At 42.9% G+C, this 19,116-nt stretch overlaps 1 protein-coding gene across 1 annotated transcript in view; it reads left to right on the forward strand.

Moving 5' to 3' along the window:
* The window catches only part of LOC148012499 (coiled-coil protein), a 184,379-nt gene that overhangs the window by 136,381 nt on the left and 28,882 nt on the right, over positions 1-19,116 (forward strand). The window contains exons 19-22 of the mRNA XM_087669604.1: positions 8,644-8,846; positions 13,400-13,525; positions 13,821-13,891; positions 14,133-14,195. Coding sequence (XP_087525730.1) covers positions 8,644-8,846; positions 13,400-13,525; positions 13,821-13,891; positions 14,133-14,195 — 463 coding nt within the window. The remainder of the gene's footprint in view (positions 1-8,643; positions 8,847-13,399; positions 13,526-13,820; positions 13,892-14,132; positions 14,196-19,116) is intronic.

A 19,116-nucleotide genomic window follows, 5' to 3' on the forward strand; every position in this document is an offset into this window, starting at 1 on the left:
TCCCGCTAAAGTCTCTGTAGCTGTCTCCTCCTATATCTCCAATGTGTCCATCTATCTTGCTTACAAGTTAGACATAGTCACAAGTGATGGCTAATGTAGTGGTTATAGCCAAAGAAAGGCATATCCTAAGGCGTCTCTGCAAGTGGATCTCTCCATACCTACTGTCAAGGGTCCTACTCAAGTTTTTGTAGCAGCCTCCTCCTATATCCCCAATGTCTCCATCCATCTTCCATACAAGTCTCACATAGTCACAAGTGATGGCTATTTTTGGAGTTAAAGATTGGAGGGATGGTATCCTCCTTCCATCCCACGTCCCATTCCATGTGACTATATAGTCACAAGTGATGGACGTTCCTCCCCGTCCCCCGTTTCCCATCCCCGCCCCATTTTACGTCACTTGCGATGATGAGGTTAGCGGGTTTGGGTCTAAGTATCAAGTCCTCCACAATGAGCGACAACTCTAATCCTTTGTTGAGAGCATCATGTGAATTATAATTGATCTACATCCTCTCATGTAAGTTTTCCATCCATCTTTATTGGAAAAGTAAACATACTCTCTCCACTGGGGCTACAACTACAAGAAGGATATCTCCTCTAGTAAAGGGCCCTATCCATGCTTGATTTGTCACAATGTCATTCTTGCATTCAAGGGGTTCCATCTCCATGATGCTCTCCATCATGACTCTTCCTCCCTTGATACCTTAAAGTTTTTGTTTTCTTATAATTGCTGGCAGCTCCAGAAAGGCAAACCAGTTCCACACTATAGAAGCTCCTTTTCAGAGAACCTCCCCCAAGATAGTTTGAGGGTTCTTTCTTTCTTCTCGTGTGTGTGGACGATAGGATCCCTTGATATCTCATGTTGTAATCTCTGAGTGGCTCTAGGTCACGCCAGAGTGCTCTCTTCTCCTCCCAGCTTTGCTGCGTGGGATGTAGGGCTGCTTCCTGACCGATATTACTTGAGTCGGCTAAGACGTCTGCAACTCCCTTTGCGATCCGGTCCCTCCTGCCACACTCCCTAGTTCAAATCTACTCAATTTCTCTCTTCACCTCCTCGCTCCTGTAGATTGAGTCAGGGATTTGACAGGATCGTGTACCTAGGGAAGATGCTAGGGGATCAAGTGTTAGGAGGACCGGGCAGTGATTAGAGAGTGTGGTGCAAGCCAATTGCCCTATGTGGCCTCCGCGAGAGCATCCCGACTCTCCCACATAGAACCTGCCCAACCGTTTCAGCAAGACACCGCCTAGCCACCTATATCCCCATGAGAAGTCCAACGACCTTTCCCTTCTGTGGAAAGCTGGATCTCTCCAACTATCGCGAGCTTCTACTACCGGAAGACCTCCTATGGCTCCTAATCCTCCCTTGCCATACCCTGGTAGTTTCTGCCCTCTACCTTGTTGGTCCTCTAAGGCCTCCAGGTTGTTGAAGTCTCGTCCAACAATCCAGGAGCCCACCTATGGGAGTGCTATTGCAATCTCCACCTCGAACTTGCTGCGTGTCCTACCCTCAGTGGGGGCATAGACATTGAGGACTCCGAGGCACGAGTCCCCAATATCCAATCTGATCCATAGAACCCTCCCTGCCTCAATTGTCCCATGGTCCTGTACACAGGCATTGAGGCTTGGGCCAATCAAGGTGCATACCTCTCCACTCCTGTCGTGGGCACCGATAGAGTGCTCCTAGTAAATGTGTGACTTACCGAGGAATACCTTCCCTACTTGGTGGGCCTGGGTAGGAGTGAGCTTGTGTTGTTGTAATAGTAAGATGTCGATTCGTCCAACTAGGGTAGGTGCAGTTCCTGCCGAATGATCAACTTCGTGGAACCACGTGCTCCACTATAGTGGAGGCTGTTCACATTCCAGGATGCAAGTTGTAAGCTCCTAGGGAAACCTGCGACTGACCGAACAAGTATCTGTTTGGTGTGGAGGCTGCTAACAAAGAAGAGGAGCTATGAGGCATGTGCATACGCTTTGCTGCCGGCCTGGACGGTGAACTCCATTCCTGAATGGTAGCCCTTGGCTGAACCATGGGAGTGATGGATGTGCCTGGTGGTACCACCAGGGCATCTATCAACTAGATTGAGAGATGGGACTCTGTGCATTGGTATAACGGGGCCACCTATGCTAGGGACCACTCAATCACATCCATCGGAGGTCTCCACTGTGGGGGGGCTTGAAAGATAATGTTCAGATGTGGGACCTCGACCCTAGCCCACTAGTTGATGTCCATCATGCAACCTGGCCACTGTTGGGAGAAAAGTGTCAGTCCTCCTTCTCCCATCCAGTGGGAGATGTGATCTGCTACCTAGCTCTTCACCTCGTCCTCTATCTGAGGCATCGTCGAGTCTTCTGTGTGAGAGGTCTGAAGGAAGAAAGCATAGTTTGGTCGATTTGGTGGTGCTAGAAGATGGACCTTGCCGCTTCTTGACTTGCGTACCACAAAGATTCCCACTTCTAGGAGTAGTGGGAACTCTTTGCGCTCCGCAACTCTCAGGTAGGACCATGGCTCACTGCGAAAAAACTATTGTGGTAGTAGTTGTGCCTGTCTTGGGAAGGTGCATCTGGCGGCATGGCCAGACGAATTGGTGGCTGTGTGGGGAGGGAGGGGGGACTAGACTGTCTGTAAGTGGAGGATGTTAGCATATAGGGCTCCTCACCTCCTGTTGGGGGGGGGGGGGGGGGGGGGCGGTGGGTCGCCTGTACTGGGTGGGGATCAAGGGGGGGTGGTCGGCGGGGATGATGGTGGGGAGGGGGAGGATCGAGGGATAGAGGGGTGGTTAGGTGCACAGGGCGGGTTGTGGACTAGGGTCGGGGGGGCACCATGGGGAGGAGGGGGGGGTGTGTGAGTCCTTTGGTGAGATGGCCTGTGATGCCTTCGTTGGTGATGGGTGTGTAGGCCTGTGGCCTTGCTGGGTGGGGCGGGGGGCACATGGCGTTTTGCCGGGGGAGCGACGCTCGCGCTCCTGCACCTTGTTTCTGTGGCTGTCTGAGGGGTTGGCTGCCCCCCTTGCCATCTCCCTCTCCGTCGTCTCTGGACCCGTGTAAAGCCGTCCGCATCCACCTGTGGGTCTATGGGCCTGTCGGCGAGGTTACCTTGGATCCAAAGCGCATGCACTCTGCTCCCCCATGCCCAAAGCCATGGCAACGCAGGCATTGCCCTGGCTACCCAGTTAGAATAACCTGCTGCGTGAAAGAGTGTTCTCCTGCCTTGATCTCTAGAAACTGTGGTATATTCTTTGTGTCTTTCACTGGCATCTGTACCTTTGGGACTCCTGCGGGTGTCACTGTGTTCGTGAAAGAGGCGGGAAGGACTGTGCTGGATACTCTATCGGTAGTCTAAGGATGAGTAGGGTGACCAGGTGACTAAGGAACCTGTTGTGGAGCGCAAAAGCCTCCAATGCGAAACCACTGTATTAGGGGACCATGTAGATGACCCCCTTCGTGGAAGTGTAGGGTGAATTGGCCAGTAGCTCACGAGTTGCGTTTTCTAAGGTGAGTCATACCATGAAGATCGCTTGACCCATCAGAATCGCCTCCACAATCTGCACTGTGCCAATGCGCAGCGTGGAATGAAGCCAATCTCGAAGCTGTGCCCTGGATGGAGAGTGTCCTACTATCTGACCGAAGATTGTTGTTTCTTTAAGCTCTAGCTCTGTGGCATGGATGGCCAAGAGCTGTTCCTCAAAGAGGACTACACCCAAGGTGTTTGACTGGGGGGGCACTTGTAGAATGCACCGGCGTCTGACCACAGGTTTCCATTGCGCATCCCTGCTGAGAACCTACCAATCACGGTACTGTGCTGCCGGAGGGGGGGGGGTGTGTTGCTGCAAATGGAGGGAGCAACGGGAGGGGGGGGTGGGTCTATGGCAAGGAGGGGGGCGGATGCTCCTTTCTGGCAGTGGGGGAGGCACGGGTCTCGACGGATGGCCAGGGATCCCGACGGAACACGTGAGTGCAGGCTGCCAGACGGGGACCGCATTGCTATGGAGGCGGTGCACTGCGCGGTTTTTTGGGGGGGGGGGGGGGGCGCAGCTACAGGTTTGGGCTGCACAGGAATTCTGGTGGTCAGCATGCGGGGGAGGGGGGTAGTGCAGCACGCTAGGGTGGAGGGGAGGTGCAGCATAGCCGGGGGGAGGGGGCGACAGAGGATGAGCTGGTGGGAGAGGGGGGCGCAGTGCATCAGGCTGTAGGGGGAGCGCAGTGTGACTGGATGGAGGGGAGGGAAGGCTGGGCAGCGGGAGGAGGGGGAGGCGTAATGCTGTGTGAGGGGGAGAAAGCGCAGGGTGGGCGCAACGGTGGTGCGCGATGGTGGCAGAAGCGTGACGGGTTAGGGAGCCGTGAGAAACATGTTATTTACATGTTCATTCCTTTTAAAAAAACTGCATCAAGAAGTTATGTACCACATGGTGGCTAATAGAACCCGATTCGCAACTACCACCATGCCTGCTAGTGATAGTCTTGCGGTGCTCGAATATAGTAGCTTTTGTCCTATGCTAACTAATAAGAGTGCTAGCTGTTGCTCTGAAGGAATATCAATGCCTACATGGCAGGTCAAGTATCTCATAGAAGTGCCATGGGGGACCCAAGTGAAATTCTCATGTGGTTTCTAGTCTATGTGCGGAGTATCACAAAGCCAAGGTTGTGGTACTCTCCTTATATGTGGCTTCTATATTTCTTCTGTATATAGTTTAAGGGTTTCGTCTTTCTTCTTCTAAAATAAAATAGGACATACTAGGGAGAGTTGCTGGGACGATTAAATGCTTGACCAAGCAATTGTTTTAACTGCACCTTCAACTTGATTGCTTGGGGAATATACATTTTATAGGGTCCTCTTGATATTGATTTGGCCCAGGGACAAGTTTGATGTCATGATCCACATCCCTTTCAGGAAGTAACTTTGTTAGCTTCTTGGGAAAGACATTGGAGAACTCACTTAACCATGAATGCTCCACTTTATCCCTTGGTATCCTCGACGTTGTTGATGCTGAAATAGCTAGTGTTTGCTAGGCTGCCACAATTTTCCATGAGTAGGAGCATAGGTCTCTAATATCCATAATAGTAGCTTGTTCCATGGCTCGCCACCCAAAAGAAGGGCCCTCGGAATGAGCTTTACCATCAGTGCTCTACTCTGACTGCCTAATTCAATAAGCCCCAAACCACCCTTGGATCTAGGCTGGATGATAACATCCCAAGCTACCTTAGGCCTTGCATGGCTACAATCTGTACCTGACCATATGAAATTCCTGATGAGTGGCTTCAGTTGGTGAATGCATGACTTAGAGAAGGCCCAATAAGAAGTTATGTACCACATGGTGGCTAACAGAAACTGATTTGTAACTACCACCGTGCTTGCTAGTGATAGTCTTGCTGTGCTTCAATATAGTAACTTTTGTCCTATGCTAAGTAATTAGAATGCTAGTTGCTGCTCTTAAGAAATATCAATGCCTATATGGCAGCCCAGGTATCTCTATAGAAGTGCCACGAGGGACCGAAGTGAAATTCTCATGTGGTTTCCAGCTTATTTACTGAGTATCACAAACCCAAGGTTGCAGTATTCTCCTTATCTGTGGCTTCTATATTTGTCCTACCTAGAGCAGCACCTCCCCCCGCAGACATATAGCAAGGGGCTGTGTTGAGAGGCTCTGTCTAGTTGGTTGAGCACACGTACTTCGTTTTAAAATATTTTGAGTAACATAACTTCGGAAAAAATAGTTTCTGACTTTGGATGTTTGAGAGTACTTACGTGAAGTTTTGTGTCCAACCTCTTAAAGCAAGAATTTGGTTAGCCCTCACAATTTTTCCTTCCAACTTTGGATGTTTCGCAGTACTCATTTGAATTGCTGCATAGGAGTATGGTGGTAAGGAGAACTCCAATGGCTTTTCTGAGCTGTGCAGAGTGAGAGGGAAAGGCTTAGGAGGGTGGAAGCATAGCTTTAGTTGTGGCTACACATGGAGAGATGATAGTGCCTTTGGGAGCACTAGATAGAGGACATGCTTGTGGGTACATGGACTTCTGAAGGAGCACTGCCTTTCATATTTCAATCAAACATTGAGAACCATCCCCACTCTTGATTTCCAAGCAACGTTGGTATTTGGACATAACCATTGATGGGGTATCGTGATAGTGACCAATAACATTTTGTCTTAGTTCTTGTTCCATTTCACTCTTGATTTTGAGGGAGAGTGGACTTTCGAACACAACCCTCAATGGTATCTGAAGTGAAAACGCGTCCCCATGAGGTTTTCACTCATGAACCTTAGTTTTAACTTTTTACTTCTATGTTGTAGCCTATATGTTTTGACCTGTATGTCATGATTGCTAATATCTAAAGAAGTAGGTGAAATGGATCTTTTGGTTTGAGTCTTTTGACTTTTGGCTCTGGGATCTAGGTGGAATGAACATTTTCGTTTTATGGATCTATTTTCCTCTAATAATATTACATATTGATCTATATTTCTTCCTCTAATATTACTAATATTTAGGAATTTTAATTATCATAATAATACTTTTGGAAACCTCAAGGTAGCTAAGGAAACAAAATGTAAAATGAAACCACAAAACATAAAACAGGATGAAAGGTTTTTGGTGACTATGGGTAGAGGAGAAGGTAATACAGGAGTGTGTGGAAGAGGTGGAGGAAGAGGAGGGGGAGGAAGAGATGAGATTGAGGTGGAGGAAGAGGCGGAGCAGGAAGAGATGGAGGAGGAGGAGGAGACACATAGGGAGAAGGAGGTGATGGGTCATACGAGGAGGGGCAAACACAAGTTATAAAAGTGAAACAGTGCACATATTCTTTTTTAGTTAAAGAAACCCATAAATATTGTTTTCTGGTTTTGCAGATTTTTCCTTTTTTTTTTTTTTGGGGTTTTGTGAGTCTATTTTGCAAAATGAAATGAAACGTTTCATGTGTTTTGAGGGTTCATGTTGCGCCATGAAGAAAGACGTTTTTTTGGTTAGTATGGATCATAGTTGAGGGAAACAGGGAACGGAAACGGAAATTGAAACGTCAAATTTTGAGGAGGGGAAAATGGGAACGGCACATCATCTTTTTTGTTTTTTTTTTTGGGGGGGGGGGGGTGGGCTTAGAGTCATGTGCTTAGAAGCTAAAACTTTGAATACAAGTTTCATACTCAAAATCAAAGCTTTCTAATTTTCAAGTTTTAAAAGAGTTCTACAAAAGTTGTACGCTCAAAGGATTTTTTTGATGCATATAAGGACATTGGCACATAATTAATATGCTGATTGCAATGAAAGAACAATTGCAAATAAGTGAAAAGCATATAAGAGAGTGAGTGATAACTAATTATCATCTGTTAGTTCCTCTTCCTCTTTGTCTCCCTCTTCCTCATCCATGTCATAGTCTTCAGTTTGCTGTAGGCAAATCCTCTTCATTATTATCCTCCGTGTTAACGAAGAAAGTAGAAACGGATAGAAACAACTTTAAGCTTAATCATTTTAAACAATTAAATATTAGATATTCGATGATTTAAGCTTAATTAATGAAAGACTTAACATTTAAACATTCAAAATTAAATGACTATTTAGGATTAAGAGTTTTAAAGAAATGCTACATTAAAAAATTTATTTAACAATAAAACATTAATAGTGCTTGAAGAACATGACCATTTAAAGCGTAGAGAACATGAGATTAATAAGACACTTTAAACACTATGTTTAAAGGGTAAAGAACATGGCGATTAACAACACTACTCTTAACAAGCTTAAGAACATGATGATTAATAACACTATGTTTAAAGCGTGAAGAATACACTATGTTTTGCTAAAAACATTTCTGTCTGGTTGGGAAATGGGGTGAACCAAAAGGTTTCCCCAACTCCACATGGTAGCTGTTTTCCAAAGGGAAAGTGTTTTTGGACAGGGAAACACATTTCCAGTCCTCCTCCACACATGTTGGTATTTTGGGTCCTGTAAAGGGCACCTTTTGGGGGGGTTTCCGGCTTCTATGCTATGCATAACATTGGCAGCACTACCACTTAGTACAGCCGGATAATGAGATGCAACGAGGCTATAAATAATTATCATACGTCTACAATCAAGGCTTGCATGTGTTTTGACATAGACTTTTCACAACCCCTCCAAGGCAAATGGAAGAGATTATAGGTGTGTCAGAGAGCATGAGCGGGAGGCGTGACGCCTTCTGTTACACTTTGGAGTGTGATGCTTATTCCCACTTAGGGGCATGCCATATGTCTGGCATAACAAGGCACTGAATTGGTTATTTTATTAGCCTTGTATTCTATACCTTTATTGAGCAGATAGTCAAAGAGTTGTTGATTCATGGTTCTCTCTCTTTTCATACTCTGGCATTTTGTGTTCTGTACTTACCTTAGTGATTATTTTCACTGAGGTGTTTTGAGTTTTTTTTTTGCTTGGAGTCAAAAGTAGCTGCTTATTTTGGTGCAGAAATGTTTGTAGCAAAAGAAGGAAAAAGTGTTTCCAGGTAGCTAATCTGTGTCTCAGTATAAACCATAGCTTGGTTCTTATGGTTTTATCTTGGGTTAAACTGTCATGATCATATTCAGATCATCTAACGAGAAAAGTTATATTGTGTATTTCTTATTGATGGTTTGGATACACAAGCATGATAGAAATGTGATATGTTTGATGTTCTTACTAAAATACAGTGCTGACGGCTCGGTTAAGAGCAACCTTGGTTCGCATATCACAAGGATTGGAAGACCAACGTGCAAAAAATACTCTGGTCACAAACAGTCAACCAATGCATGTCAATCCTGGCAGTCAGCTTAACATTGATTCTAACCAGGCTGGTGGGAATCAGGGAGGTTCAGGTGCTTTCCTAGCTGCTGTCAACATGTATGGTCTGAAGGTGAGTAAGCTATTAATGATTTTATATGTAATGGTGCAGTTAGAATAATGGAATTATTTAAACAAGTTTGCAGGACATTAACCACTCAAAGAAGCAAATGGTATTGTGATGCTGCCATTTTTTAGTGTGTGGGCACCGGAAATAATTAGGAATGTACACAAGCTTAAAACTCAAAGTCTATATATGTAGAAATATATTGGAAGTTATACTGAGTACTAAACACTCAACTGATGATCAGACGGCAGGAGTCTGAGGACAGGAAATGGACTACAGAACAAGAACATATATGTCTTCTGTTTCAGAGATGAGAAAAATTTGTTAAATAACACCTTAGGAAAAACTTGTAAGGTAAAGTTACAGAATGAGCCCTGTATAACAGTTAAGTGATATAACACTTTTATGAAAATGAAAAGGAGAATTATAATACAAAGATTGTATCGATAGACAATCAGCTAGTCCAATAATGCTAAACCATTTGGGATTCCAAGTTGAACAAGAGGCTGGAGTACAAAGACATATTTTTTTGCTGGTCTTTTGAGCTGGGTGCCTGATCAGCCTCAAAGGAGGAACCCTTTTTCTACTAGTTTATATGTGAGAGCCTTCCTAGTCCACTCTCTTGCACTTTCACTACTTCTTTAGGAGAAGCTTCCAGAAGACTCTGACTGAATCCACTTCATGACATAGCACAGAAGGGATGTAGGATGATGCAGGGGTCCAGGTAGTCCCAGACTCTCATCAGCTGAAATTGCCTATGCTAGTGGGCTCCTGTAGGGGGGAACCATACGTCAAGGCTGGCTGCTAGTTCAAAACAGAGAAAGTTGTCTTTCCTCCTCATGTGCTTAGAGTCTTCCTGTTATCTCTCCAATGTCTTGTACAGTTAGTGAACAAACTATCTAAATTTGAGAGGGAGTCTTTACAATATGCATGTTTTATAGGTGGATAGCATGGCTGCATATTGCAGTCCAGATAAACTAGACAATCATGCAAGCAATCAGGTCCCATGTCTGACAATGCCACTTAATTTGCTTTGTTTGTGAGAAGTTTGGAGTGGTAATCAAGCTCAAGTAGTGACCAGAGATGCCAGGCCCTTGTCCGTGGCGAAGCTACTGTCCCCAAGTCAGGCTAACTGCAAAAGATTTCAGCCCTAAAAGGTTTCAGTTCAGCATGAAATGCTTCACCCTTGGGCAAGTCTTCTATGAAATTCCACATAAAACAGTTGAGTAGCATATTCAAAACACATATTTAACAGTTTTATAAGATTGTTACTTTTTTCTCCTTTGAAGTGAAATGGCCAAACATGTCACCCGCAAACTAAAATGTTTCAACTTTCAATAGGGAAATGTGTTTCACGTTTCACCCTTTGGAATGTGTGTTATGCTGAACATGTCTTTAGTGTACCATTAAAAACTATGTCAAGGCCTTGACTCCACACCTCCTAGGCCTTGGCCCTGTTCCACAAACCATGTCTTTGTGTTGCCTTTGGCTCTGTGCTTCTGGCATAAGCTGCCATAGTCCACTGCCATAGCCCAACTATATGCTAATTGCCAAGCTTCTCTGTCCTACTTACCACAGGAAAGGAGTGAAAATTGGATTCGCTTCCCTATCCTGGTAGGAGATCCAAAAGAGGAAATGTTGCAAAATCTGTTAGCAAGCTCTCTCCATAGAGCCTGGTAGTAGATCCAAAAGATGAAATGTTGCAACGTCTGTTAGCAAGCGCTCTCCATACCCACTTCCCTAGATCCTACTGTATGCTTTGTTTTAGGTTCCTCTAACTTGCAGTCCAGCAAATGCCTACATCCAATTGTATTCATCCATTTTGTGAGTAATTTGGTCAAGCTCAATGGACTATCTTGTATCAGAGTGATCCAGCACTATGATCCTTTGACGAGTGTTGCCTTTGAAGTTTGATAAAATTAAACCCTCTCTCATTAGTCCACTTCTTTGATCCTTTGACGAGGGAAACTTTTGAACTTTGATTATCTTAATTCTAAGACTGCCATGATTCTTGAGTGATTGCACTGGTTGCAATCACTCGAAGAAAATATCTCTTCTGAAGAAGAGACCATTCTGAGCTTGTGAGATATCTAGATTCTATAACTATTGTCATGGATATGTGATTTATCTTTGGAACTCCATTTTGGGGGGTCTAGTATATTGCATGGGTTGTGCTGGACATGGGTAGGTGCACTAGTTCTAAGATTATGAGAATTACCAATGAGTAAATTGATGTGTACATGTTTGAAACGAAACGTCAGAAACATGTTTCGTATGTTTCTTTCAAGAGGGGGTAAAATTAGAAACGCGGGTTTTTTATATAGGGATTTTTAATAGTTTTGACTGGGGAAAGAGGTTCTAAATCTCTATGGAACTCTCTCTTAAACAAAGAATGGCTAATTGAGCTTGAGTAATAATAGAGTCAATTGAGAATAATACATTATACGTTACATATCCATGATCCATTATTGACTTGTCACTTAAGTCAAAGTTAGTCTAAGCTATACTATGGTTTAGAACTCAAAACATTATGATTCATACATATCATACAAAGAAAATTGAAATTAACATGTAAATAGCCTATCTATAATATGGACTGAGTCAAGTTGCAACATCATGATTCTCATTTCAAAAAAAACTGACAAAATATCAAAATTGAGAATGAATCGTAATATATCATAAATAACTCATAAATGAGGCTAAAGTTGTATAATATTCAAATTTCTTGACAAGAATAGATACTAGATTGACAAAGTCCGATAACTAAACAAAATAACAAAAAAATCAGTCTCTTATTCAAAATCTTGAGCTCTCATGAGTCATTACACATCATCATCATCATGTTTAACATTGGCCAATAGTTTTTGTCAAAAAAACCATGTTTTGAGTTCCAACTCACCAAAAAAATTAAAAAAAATAAAAACACCCACGTTTTTTACTCTCAGAAACATTTCGTACTTTAAGAAACGTTTCGTAAGTTTCAAACTCAAAGAAACACGTTTCTTAGCTGCTATGGTTTGTGCACACTTAGTTAAGTTGAATGAACCTTGCTGGAAAGTTTTGTTTGATTTATAAAATTGTGGCATGGGCCAAACTTTTGGGATGGGAGTAACTTGCAACATTGAAATTTAATAAATTAATGACTGAGCAAATAAATTGTAATGCTACTTTCACTTATTTAATTGAAAAGTTGACAAAAGGCAGGGCAAGCAGGAATAACACACAGTGAAAGGCGTGAGAGGATAGCTTTTCCACATCAAGGCTTTATCTGGGCAGATGATGGCTGTCACCTGCTGATCATGCAGCTCCGGAAGTTGGTCGTGCTGTCTGCCATGCTAGCAATGATGTTGTTCATACCGGTGAAGTGGTTGAGGTTGTTGGCAATCTTTTTGATGCCGTCAGAAAAGCTGTCGATGGCTGGTGGTGACAGATTTGAGCTGGCGAAGGGCAGTTTCCACGCAGGTCGATGATGAATTTGATGTAGTGATACTTTCCTAGGCAACAAAATGGAATTCAGAGCTGTCTGAATGTCTTTTGGTCAGTTCTAGGATTTCCAATAGATATCCCCTGTGAAATATTTTCTCAAAGGGAGTACCTGGCAAAATCAAGTACCGAGCAGGTTGAAATTCTTGTACCTTTGAGGATTCATAGCAATTTTTCTTAGATACAGTGTTACTGGTCTTGGTTGGCAGGAGCAACTGGAGAGTGGTACTGAAGCATTGCACATCTATGATTCTGAGGGCTTGAGTTTGAAGAGCTACTGATCAAGGCTTTCTGAGTAGCAACAATTGTATTGGCAATCCAGTAATGATAAAGAATTACAAAGGGATGCCAAGATTTGGGGCCAATTGCAGTTACTAGACATCTAGGATATCCCGTTGGAATGATTTGGGATCCTAGAAGTATACTAGATTGGATGTGCTTTTGCATCTGAAGTAGGTTCATGTATCCCTAATCACGTTCATCTGACAGTAAGACACGTTTGTGTACCCATGTTTAGACATTCAAGATGTTCAAGGTATCAGGGAAATGTATCATAAGCTCGAATGTAATGTTTTTGCACAGGTTTTCTATGCTTGTGTTTACACAAATGTCTACTTAGTCTCTTATTGTGTTGGATCTCCCACCTTGTATTGCAATGGCTAAGCATGATTCCTAGTCTCTTATTGTGTTGGATCTCCCACCTTGTATTGCAATGGCTTAGCATGATTCTTAGGCAAGGACTTGGATTGACATGCTCAAGACCTATTTTGAAAATCAGTGACGTATGTGGCATGGTAATGGTTAGGATCATACATTTCTTTAAGAAGATATGGGCTACTAAGTATGCCAAATTTTGTAGGCTTCTTAGGAATCTTGCCTTGATGGCTATAGGAGCTTTTGTTCCAAAGCAACGGTATAAAGTGAAGATTTTAGGATCTTGTTGACATGGCATGTGGAATGCTTTGTAGGTGTGATGCTAAAGTGTTTTGTCAAATGATTTTAGGTCAAGTTTTATGTATTTTTAAATATTCAAAATCTACTCATTAACATTGACAATGAGGAATTTTATTCTGTAGGAAAGATACGTGGCTGTTGAATCCTTGATGTGCGTTGCTCAGATGTTGAAGAGATCACGGTCACACCTTCAAAGCGTATTAACACAAGATGCTCTAGCTTCCTTGGATAATTTTTACACTCGAACAGTAAGTTCCTATTTTTCTTAAACATGGTAGTTTTAAGGACTCATTTTGTAATAATGAATAGCTGACATAAATATGTTTCTCATTTGCACTTTTATGTTGATTCTTAGCTGAAGTATACTCTCTTATTGTCATTAACTGTATGAAAAGTTTATGGAAAAATGCTTTGGTCCTTTGACAAAGCATATTGGATGCAGAGCTGTAATGTAGAATTAAAGGTCTCAAATATATATCATGCAAATCCTTGCTAGTGTTGGGAAGTGATGAGTAATAACTGTTTGAATTGCAAAATCTGTAGGTAGATGTGGTTGTTGACTTGAGGGAGCATGTGTATCGAGCTGTTGCAAGATTACTGCTAAATGTTGGTGGGTAAGTAAAAATTTTAGGGAAAAATCCCTTTTTTGGAGTCCTTGATGATGCATTGGTACTTTATTGACATGTTAGGTAGCTTAAATCCAAAAAAACTTGACTTGGCTTTCTTCTTTAACGTGCCTCACTATATGGCTGATGTAACTCTTTTAGATGAATAGGTATTGGATTGAACAAAGAGGTTAATGGGGGGAATTTGTGGTCTTTTGTTTTCTTGATTCTCTGTATGATATCTTGTTAGGTATGTTGATCGTGTCTCAAATGTAAGGTGGGAACTCAAAGAGCTTGGCACAGAGCACAATGGGTAATTTCTTTTATTACATGGACTCTCTAAGTTGCTTTAAGTTGTTTGTAGGGTGAATTTCTGTATGGTTACGATTTTGAAGTTAACTTGGATAGGCAGTACAATCTTTCAGAAATTTAGTGGCTGCATAGAGATGATGATGTTTTGATGCTACTGAAAAGTCTCTTAATGTGGATTATCTATAAAGAAATGTCTTTGTCTGCTAACTTTGATTTCATGGGAGGGTCTTTTAGTAAGTTCACAAGAAAACTATGACGTCACATATAGACCTATAGCATTTCCTTTCAAAATGTAACCCTTGGAGTCAAGACTCCAAAAGCGTTTTGCAAATTTTCACCTTTCTACTTTGTGGTGGGTTTTCAGTCCATTTCATGTAGCCCAAACAGTAATATTTTCAGAAAAATGAAAAGTGGGGGTGTAGACCTTGGTATTATCTGTTTCATGAGTTGTTTTCAACTTTGTTGGAGGGTCTTTTAGTAAGTACACAAGAAAACTATGACGTCACATATAGACCTATAGCATTTGGTTTCAAAATGTAACCCTTGGAGTCAAGACTCCAAAAGCGTTTTGCAAATTTTCACCTTTCTACTTTGTGGTGGGTTTTCAGTCCATTTCATGTAGCCCAAACAGTAATATTTTCAGAAAAATGAAAAGTGGGGGTGTAGACCTTGGTATTATCTGTTTCATGAGTTGTTTTCAACTTTGTTGGACTGCATTCACATGTAGTGTTCGGCCACTATTTACATTTGGAGAGTCAAAAATAAAGTTGGCCACTAGAGACCATCTCTCTGTTGTGCTGATTTCATACTTGCATCATGGACTAAGGGTTTAGTTGCACTATTTCCCAAAAAGTGGCTTTGTGGACCACTTTCTGATGGAGGGGTAATGATGTTAGTCAGTGAATCATGGTAGGACAACTAAGTCAGAAATTTCTATGTAGGAAAGCCTAAGGGGGATTATTGTTCACTGCCACGTTCATCTCTCATTCTTCCAACTTCAGGGCCAGCCATCCTACCTCTCCATGCAGTCCCAGACATTGCAATGCACTCCGGAACCACCTTTGGATTAGGAGCAGTAGTGATATTGATTATAGGAGTTGTAGGATAGGGTTAGCATTATGGCACATGATGCTGAAGTACAATACATGTGAGTTAGGATGGAGGTCTCATAAGATCAGCTGCTATGCATTGCTCTTTGCTACTTCCCCTCAAGGGGATTGAGATATAACATTGGGGAGTCTAGATGACAGGAGATGGAGGGAGATGGAGGATGTGGTGATGTTGTCTCTCCTGCTCTCAAGTATGTGGGAGAGACTGGTGGGCTCATGGTTGAGAGTTCATTGATCTCGTCCTCAATGATAGGCTTAGCATCTTGCAAGTGAGCTTATGCTTTTTTTATCCATTCTTTCACCTTATCCATAGCGTCGAGTCTTTGTGTTTTAGTCTTGGTTGTACAACCAATGTTTCCTTAGTGTAAATCCTAGCATATCTTCACATGTTATCAGAGTTGGTGCTCTTCTAAAGAGTATCATCCAATGATTGTGGAGGCTAGTCTTTGTGCAAGACTCACACTTGAGTCAATTCTGACTCATAGTGTCTCGGCCGCCTTCTTTTAAGGATCCTATGATACCCTGTCAGGGTTCTCCATCATTGGAGGCTTTGAGAAGGCATTATGGCCTCAAGGAGGAGGTAGACACACCTTCACCTTTACGATCTCCTTGTTTACGTTTTGTCATCTTAGAGAGGAAGAGTTTGAGGAGTACTTGTAGAGAGTCTCCCTTCACAGATCTTTAAGAGAAGATCTTGCATTACTCTAAGCTAGGTGAGACACTCTTGATAGGGCATTTGAACACCAAGACAGAGCATGCAATGTGACACATATGACCTTGAGGATGCAAGATAACTATAGATGACGGATGCAGAGGACGCCGGCATTTATTGACTATTAGTTGACATTTGAGGAGAGAGCACTCCATATGGTGAGTAGCTACTAGAGCTAGGAGCACAACATCATCTTGTTATCTATGATGTGATGCAGAAGTGGCCCTTATCTGAGGCACTTACTTGCTTCTGACCCACGTGTTGTAGGACATTGGAGTAGGTGCTCGGTTCCATGAAGATGGGAGGGTTAGATCCTCCGCCATCCCCCTACCTAATTGGAGTGGACCACACAAACTTGTCCTTCACTGTAACTTCTTGTCCATTTCCACAGGCCTCGAACATTGCCTACATTGAGCCCACTACGTTCTGCTTTATGCATGAGCCATTTGATATATATAATCAGCATATATGTTCTAGGCTTTCACAACTTGAGAACACTGTTCTGCTAGAGATCATAGTTGTCAGGTACGAAAGGTACGGTACGATAAAATACGGTACTTAATGGTACCTTATGATTTTATAATGTATGGTACGATATGAGTACGGGAAGAAAAAAAGATAGATCATAGAATACATGTTGAAAGTGGAAATAGCCATTTCATCATAGAATAAGATGAATACATGGACAGACCATTGCGGTCGCATGGGCTGTGCAAAATATGAACTACAGTCTAGTATATTGGATACAAAAAAAAGAAGAGACCTATGTCATATGAATCTATGATGAGGCATCACTATCATTATCATCATCATGATCAAAACCATGTAAGTGCTCATCAAGAGAGTCTGAAGATGACTCCTCGGCATCCGATGATGAGACACACTCGTACTCATTCTCACTGATGAGCTTACCATCATCATCAAATGATGGCTCCCTAGGTGGTAGCTATGTAGGCAAGGGGGGGATGTCATCATGAGACATAGAATGTAAGCTACTAGAGCCCCGCCTTACATATGTATGCAAGCCACTTGAACCACCCCTCCTCGATGATGGAGGGCATCGAATGACCATGCCCTTGCTAGCACCTACTTGAACTCCTCACCCACGAGCAGGTTGACTGCGATTGTCACGAGTATCTGCTGCTATAAGCTCTCTATAGAGCTTTGCAAAAATTATCTCCTCCTCGTTCACCTCCTTATGTATACTCGGAAGATTATTGCCTGTCAACTTGAATGTATCAACATTCACCTACACAATTCAGTGATGCACGTAAGATTGATCATTGTAAATGCTAAAGTCTAAATTGTAAAGTATAAACTTCAAAGTTCAAAGTTCAAAAGTTAAAACAACAAATTTTAAAATTTAAATGTTATGGTTAAGTGTTTGAACTTTACCTACTTCGGACTACCTATGCTCGTCATAGCTCTCATCGTGTCTTAAGTTAGTGCAGCAATAGACTAGCTGCTCTAACTGTCGTGTGCTAGGCCGATTGGGAATCTTTGTGTGAATGAGAGAATAGGCACTCCAGTTTCTCTCATATGCACCCGAAGAGCAATCATGGGCAAGGATCCTCATGGCTAAGGGTTGAAGGGTCTCCAGTGCGTATCCAAAGTTTTGCCACCAAAATAAAGGCCTCATAGGTGACTCTCTTCTCCAACAAGTGGGAGAAGAAAAAGCTATATACCCTCTCTGATCTTCGTAGCATCCTAGGTCCTCCAGCACTGCATTGTGATCATCCACAGGGACCACACGAGTGAAATAAGCAAGCTGGTCCGAACGGAACCCTCTATCATCCATGACCGTCGATCACTTGTAGGCCGAATGTACCAATGTGGGAAAGCCATGGATGGGCTTATGCATCCATGCCCATCTCCTCTTTGCTATCTCTAAAACGTGTCCATGCTGTGTCTCTGTGATCACTGTACAAGCACGTGCCTCCACCGATGCCACCCTAAAGAAGTGAACGAGAAGGCCAGGGTTGCACTCGTACGTCGAACGGACAGGGTACTATATACTCATTAATTTAGTATTATATGCATTGTGTAGGTGAATGTTGATACATTCAAGTTGACGGGCGACACTCTTGCGAGTGCACATCAAGAGGTCGATGAGGAGGAGGAGCTGATCTTTGCAGAGCTCTATAGAGAGCTCATAGCAGACACCCGTGACACTCGTAGTCAGCGTGCTTGTGGGCGAGGAGTTCGAGTTGCCAGCAGGGGCATGGTCATTCGGCGCCCTCCGAGATCGACGAGAGGTGGTTCAGGTGGTTTGCAGACATATATGAGGCGGGGCTCTAATAGCTCTCGTCCAGTCCTTGATGATAATATTTCCCCCTTGCCTACAATTAGACCGTCATTGACTAGGGAGCCATCATTTGATGATGATGGTAACCTTATCAGTGAGGATGAGTATGAGAGTGCCTCATCATTCGATGACGAGGAGTCATCTTCAAACTCTCTTGATGAGCACTCAGATGATGATGATGATGATGATGGTGATGATAGTGATGCCTCATGAGTCATCCTAGCCTCTAGGCCTTAGCTCTCTCGAGTCTCACCTTTTTGTATCTACTTAGTACTATCACTGATGATTGTATCCAGTTTCACTCATTGATAATTGTATGATGTATTCAGTACATTGTGCCGTTGCCCGCATGTTTGCTACTCGCATGTGATTGCGAGGGCTTTTTACCTCATGTATTCAACATATTTTGTAATGGCACTGCTAGTTTCACTTTAAATATGTGTTCTATTATTTATAGTTTTTTTAAAAAAATGAATATATATTTTTTTCGTACTAATATCGTACTGTACCTTATAAAATCTTGAGGTACCATTTAGTATTGTATTTTATCGTACCGTACCGTATCGTACTTTTCCTACCTAACAACTATCGAGAAGGCCCATGGTGGACCCCTTGCAATCACTCATACGTAATACCCTATAAAAGTGAGTCATGACAATGACAACGGTATGGAATTTTTGCCAAAACTGCTCGTTAAGGCACAAACGTTGCGTGGCTTTGGCCTCCTTTGTGTCATACTCATCCCACTCATTTCATAGAGTGGACATCACTGTCTGGCGCAAGGCGCGTACCGAAC

The sequence above is a fragment of the Lygodium microphyllum genome, chromosome 27 (assembly GCF_053477565.2).
Source record: "Lygodium microphyllum isolate KBCC chromosome 27, Lygodium_microphyllum_v1.1.10, whole genome shotgun sequence".
Lineage (NCBI taxonomy): Eukaryota > Viridiplantae > Streptophyta > Polypodiopsida > Schizaeales > Lygodiaceae > Lygodium > Lygodium microphyllum.